Source organism: Cryptomeria japonica, chromosome 10 (genome assembly GCF_030272615.1).
Source record: "Cryptomeria japonica chromosome 10, Sugi_1.0, whole genome shotgun sequence".
Taxonomy (NCBI): Eukaryota; Viridiplantae; Streptophyta; class Pinopsida; order Cupressales; family Cupressaceae; genus Cryptomeria; species Cryptomeria japonica.
The window spans coordinates 719,772,289-719,778,546 of record NC_081414.1 but is presented as its reverse complement, the minus strand read 5'-3'; the positions used below and the strand labels follow the sequence as shown (position 1 = coordinate 719,778,546).

At 41.6% G+C, this 6,258-nt stretch overlaps 1 protein-coding gene across 1 annotated transcript; it reads left to right on the top strand.

Annotated features, from left to right (window-relative positions):
* The first annotated feature begins 1,063 nt into the window (after nucleotides 1-1,063).
* Nucleotides 1,064-2,593, top strand: LOC131051562 (uncharacterized). The gene has a single exon (XM_057986134.2). It carries the CDS (start codon nucleotides 1,064-1,066, stop codon nucleotides 2,591-2,593), a length of 1,530 nt encoding a protein of 509 aa, XP_057842117.2.
* The last annotated feature ends 3,665 nt before the right edge of the window (nucleotides 2,594-6,258 follow it).

The following is a 6,258-nucleotide window of genomic DNA, read 5'->3' as shown; positions in this document are numbered from 1 at the left end:
AGAGGTGTACAAGAGGAGTTGGAACCTGTCCCTTTGGAGTCTGAAGGTACTCAATAAAGGGTACTTTGGTCTGTAGCTTGTTTTCTTCATCCTTTGAAGAAGTTGAGGTTGTTTTGCCAAAAATAGTGTCTGGAGGGCTACAAACAGAAAACAGTCTGGTTTAACAGTCAAGCTGCATTTGGGTGTTGTGGGTCTAGGAGATGTTTGGGATCAACTTGGTTGATCAGAACAAGTCCAAAACATGACAAGGGAACCCTTTCCACTCCCTAAACCGAAGGGTTCGAGTAGTATCACGTTTTGCTGATTTGGCTTATCAACCATTAGCCTTAGCATGCTAAGTAAGACTACATTGTTCATTGGGTCAGAGTGAACAAGGGAATTGATTTCTTGTAGAAGATTGGAGTTAGGGCTTGATTGTGCTTCCCCTGACGTACTCTGCGTCAAGTGGTATCAGAGCTTAGGTGAAACCTAAGGGAAGAAGTAGTTGAACATGTCTGACCAAAACCAAGAAGGAGAGGAGGAGATCCTTAGGATCCCTTCGAAGGTGACCAATGTTGAACTTGCAAAGATGGTGCAAGGATTGAGCACTGAACTACAAAATTTGAAAGGCAAGATTGCGAGGAGGGAAGAAGGTCTAGTGGAAGAAAGGGGAGAAGAAGAGGAGACCCCAGAGCAGGAAGAAGAGGAAGAGGAAATTCCTGCAAACCAAAGACACCTTGTGAATGCCCTCAAGTATGTGGCTAGGACTTCAGACAGTAAATTGGACTTGCCCATGTTCAGTGGAAAGATGGACCCGAACCTAGTCATGGAATGGGTGGATGCATTGGAAGGTTTCTTCGAATGTGGTGAGATCTCTGAGAACCAGAGGGTCAAGATAGCAAAGACAAAATTGAAAGGTGCAACATTGACTTGGTGGAACTTCACTCAAGGAGAAAGGGTGAAGGTAGGAAAAAACATGATCACTTCATTGAAGGTGATGGTTACCAAGATCAAAGAAGCTTAAGTACCTGAAGACTATGAAGTACAACTTCATAAAAAAAGACAGAACTTGAGACAGAAAGAGATGGATGTCAGTAGCTATACTGAGGAATTCCATAGGCTATGTCTGAAATCCAAGACAGTGGAAGGTAACACTGAGAAGGTAGCTAGATACCTAAATGGCCTGAGGGTAAGCATTCAAGATGAACTGAATCTTTGCAACCCAAAGACGATCCAAAAGTGCTATCAATTGGCACTGAATGTCAAAGAGAAGCTCAAGAGGAGGCAAGACCAGAACAACAGGGGCAGAGGCAAAAAGGACTTCAATAATAGAGGTAAAGGAATGTCTACTGGAAGGGGACAGAACTTCAGACCCCAAGGAGAGCCAAACCAAGAGAACTCACAAGGAGAGAGCAGTTCTAGAGGTGGATACAGAGGAAGGAGATCCAATAGCAGAGGAAGATTTGGTGGAAGAAATGGAGGTCCTATGAGGTGTTTCAATTGCAACCAAACAGGCCACCATGCCGATAGATGTCTAGAGAAGACAGGGTCAAACACACAGGGAGATAGGAGAACAAACCTGATCCAAGAGGATGCACAGAGTTCCCAGTCACCTTCAAAGGATTTGGATCTAGAAGGAGTATGCCTAATGACGAAGAGGATGTTTCTAAAGACACCAGCACCACGAGAACCACCGCAAAGGAAGACACTGTTCAGGACAAAGTGCAAGAGCCACAGTAAGGTCTTTAGACTTGTTGTTGATTTTGGTTCAACTGAGAATTTAGTGTCTAAAGAAATGGTAGATAAACTCAAATTTGTAAAGTTACCCCATCCCAACCCATCCCATTTATCTTGGCCTAGCAAAGGCGAACAAACCCTCATAAATGAACAGGCTTCGGTTGATTTCTCTATAGGAGAATATACAGATAGAATATTGTGTGATGTTGTAGACATGAATGTGTGTCATTTGTTGTTAGGTTGCCCTTGGCAATATGACCTTAAGGCACAACATGATGGGATGAAAAACACTAATACCATCAACAAGGATGGAAATGTAAACACCATGAAACCATTGCCTGACCTGAGGAATGAAAAACAAAATGAACCAATGGTATTACTGGTAGGAGAAAGGGAGATGGTAGAAACCATAGAGGAAGCCGAAGGAGCCTATGCCTTAATCTTGAAGCCCAAGGAGCAGGAAAACCCTAAGGAGGTACCCAGAGAAGTGCAAGAACTTATTGACATTAACAAGGGTGTAGTTGCAGGAGACTTGTCGGATGCCCTACCACCTTTAAGAGATGTATGTCATCACATTGACTTCATACCTTGTGCTTCTCTACCTAAGAAAGAAGCTTATAAGCTTACCCCTGCTCAGGCAGCAGAAGTCGCAAGACAAGTCCATGATCTACTGGACAAAGGGTTAATCCAAAAGAGTAAGAGCCCATGTGCAGTCCCTAGTGTATTAGCCCCTAAAAAGGATGGCAAATGGAGGCTATGTACTGATTCTAGAGGAGTGAACAAAATAACAATTAGATACAGATTTCCAATTCCAAGGATTGAAGATCTAATGGATCACATAGGAGGTGCATATTACTTTTCAAAGATAAGACTTTAAATCAAGCTATCACCAGATCCGGATAAGGCCAGGAGATGAGTGGAAAACTGCATTTAAAACCACTGAGGGATTATATGAATGGCTTGTCATGCCATTTGGCCTTAGAAATGCACCTAGCACATTCATGTGATTGATGAATGAAGTTCTTCGGGACTTCAATGGAAAGTTTGTGGTTGTATATCTTGATGATATACTTGTTTTCAGTAAAACCAAGGCAGAACACTTGGAACATCTCAGTCAAGTCTTACAAAGACTTCATGAATAGAAATTGTTGATAAATCTGAAAAAATGTGTCTTTATGCAGGAAGAACTAATATACTTGGGATTTGTGATGTCCAAAGGTACTTTGAAGATGGATTCGGAGAAGGTAGATGCCATCTTGACTTGGCCAACACCAAGGACACCGGGAGAGGTGAGAAGTTTTCATGGGTTGGCAACATTTTATAGGAAATTCATTAAGAATTTCAATCACATTTGTGCACCACTCCTTGACACCATCAAGGGAGGAACAAAAGTAAAATTCGAATGGACAACCAAAGAAGAGAAAGCATTTGAATACCTGAAAGGTAGAGTGGCACAATTTCCTATTCTTACCCTTCCCGATTTCAATAAACTGTTCACAGTAAAAATAGATGCAAGTAATTTGGCCATTGGAGTAGTCCTTAGCCAAGAAGGTAGGCCGGTCGCATTCTTTTCTGAAAATTTTTATGAAGCTAAACAAAAGTATAGTACATATGACTTAGAACTGTATGCAATGGTACAAGCACTTAAGAAGTGGAGGTGTTATCTTTTGCCCAAAGAATTTATTGTTTTCACTGACAACCATGCATTAAGCTTCTTGAATGGACAGGAGAAACTAAGTTGCAGGCATATGAAGTGGGTTGAGCAGTTGCAGGCCTATACCTTCACTATAAAACACAAAAAGGGAACACAAAACAAAGTGGCAGATGTGCTCAGTAGGAGAGTCCATTTGGTGCAGGAGGTTCAGATCCAGAGTATTGGGATTGATGCACTCAAAGACCTATACAAGGGTGATGCAGATTTTGGTGAGATATATGAGGTTTGAATTACTTTTTCTGATGCATATCACACTTTGTATTCTGATTATATGATTCAGAATGACTTATTGTTCAAAGGGGGATAGTTGTGTATTCCAACGTGTTCAATGAGAGGAAATCTCATTAAGGAAAAACATTGTGGTCCTATGGGAGGTCATCTTGGTATTGATAAAACACTAGAGCTGGTTAGGAGATACTATTTTTGGCCTAAAATGCAGACAGACATTAGGAAGTTTGTAGAGTCTTGCACAATCTGTCAAAGAGCTAAGGGAGTTAGCACAAATCAAGGCCTCTACTAATTGTTGCCAATACCTACAAAACCCTGGGATAGTGTGAGCATGGACTTTGTTATGGGTTTGCCTAGGACAAGACAAGGGTTTGCTAGCATTTTTGTCATTGTAGACAGATTCAACAAAATGGCACATTTTGTATCCTGCAAGTCCACAAATGATGCATCTCACATTGCAAATCTATTCTTTAAGGAAGTAGTCAGAACTCATGGATTGCCTTCCTCAATCATCTCAGACAGAGATGTAAAGTTTCAAGGCCATTTTTGGTGAACTCTTGGAAGAAGTTAGGCACAAATTTGTCTTTCAGTTCTGCACACCATCCTCAGACAAATGGGCAGACTGAAGTTGTAAATAGGTCTCTTGGAAACCTACTCAGATGTCTAACCAAACAATATGCACAAGCTTGGGATTCCATTCTCCCATGGGCAGAATTTGCATTTAATGATACTATTAACAGGAGCACTGGAAAAACTCCTTTTCAGATCAACTATGGTATTCATCCTAGAGGGGTGATGGAGTTAAGAGAGCTGCCAAATGATTTCAAAACATGTGCCCAAGGAGAAGATTTGGCAGAGTTTATCAAACAAGTACATGAACAAGTGAAGGAGACTTTGAAATCTACTACGGAGAAGTAAAAGGTGCAGGCAGATCACAGAAAAATATATATCAGTTTTAAAATAGGAGATCAAGTGTGGGCTTATTTGAACAAAGGCATGTTGCCTAAAGGCAAGTACACCAAGCTGCAGATGCGGAAGATTGGTCCTTGCCAAATCATCCATAAATTTGGAGATAATGCATATGAAATCTCTCTCCCACCTAATCTTGCTATTTCTCCTATTTTTAATGTTTGTGATCTCACTCCATTCAGGAGTATTGCAGGTGATAACAATTCTTTGCAGGAGGCTGATGATGATCAGGTTGAATGGCTGAAGGACCTTCCACCTTGCCAACCACTCCAGTTGGAGAAAGTGTTGGACATTAAAGTGGTCAAATAGACTCGGACGAACACCTACAAGGAATATCTGGTCAAGTGGAGAGGTTTACCAGACTTGAATGCCACTTGGATGGATGAGCAGACAATCCTCAAGCATGGCACCACATTGCAAGAGCTACTCTCAAGTAGGAACTTGAGTTCAAAACAACAAGGGGAGTATGGTGTAGGAGCACCCCAACAATGAAGCCCCTTTTCCATTTTCATGTTTGTAATAAAGATCCATTTTTGTAAGACTAATTGTCAAGATGGTACATTTATAAACCACTTGGTCAAACTTGGTCAACAGATCTATGCTAGATTATGAAGAGTCATTTTTGTGTGTCTTGTGTGCTTAGGGTTCATTTGGAAACCTTTCAAGTGCAGGAGAATGCATAAATGGTCGATAGACCAAATGTTACAAAAAGGTGTAAAAGTTGCACTATCGGTGTAACTTGTCCCGATAGAGTCGCCTTCTTGAAAAGTTGTCATCAAGTAGTGGTTTAACCATTTTGGGTACCACCCGATAACCCGATGGAGTGGCAACATTCCGAAGGATTTTTCATCGAGTATCGGTGTAGCAGTTGTGAGCACCACCCAATAACTCGATAGAGTAGCATATGGAAGGAGTCGGCATCGGGAATCGGAAGTCGAGGATCCTGACTTGCCCCGACGACTTGATAAGTCAACACACTTGGAGTTTTGGCATCGGCTAGCAGAGAAACTATCTGGAAGTCATCTCGATGACCCGATGGAAAAGCAGACTTATGTTCACATGCTATCGAGCATCGACAAGGCACACTTGAAGTTATCCCGAAGAGCCGATGGAAAAGTGCACCACCTTGAGGACATTTCATCGGACATCGGGTGGAGAGATTTTGAGCTACTCTGAAGACCCGATAGGAGTGCACCACTAGTAGAGTTGTGATCAGGCATCGGGAAGCTTGTTTTTGGGTTAACCCAATGACCCGATAGAACCACATGAATGGTAAAGCTTGTAATTGGGGTTTGGAGGGCATGGTTTTGACCTATGCCGATAACCCGATGGAAGTTGCCAACCGCTAAAAACGGTAACCAAAAGGGAATTCGGTCTCCCAACTCCTCCCAATGGCTAAACCGGTTTGAATTTCGGTTGAGGACGTTGAAAGGAGACCTATATGAACATGTTTGAATTATTTTCCAGAGGAGAGGCAGATGATTCAACAAATGTAATAGAACTTTTGGTGTGAACAAAAATACAGTTACAGGTTTCATAGAATATCCTTGTGTTGTAAAATCAATAAATTGTACTAGTAGGACTTGGCATGGGTGTGTAAATTTAGAAGTTGAGTAATTCCATTTGTTTAT

Excerpts from the sequence above, each read along its gene's own strand:
- LOC131051562 (XM_057986134.2), top strand. The coding sequence starts at position 1,064 with ATGGATGTCAGTAGCTATACTGAGGAATTCCATAGGCTATGTCTGAAA.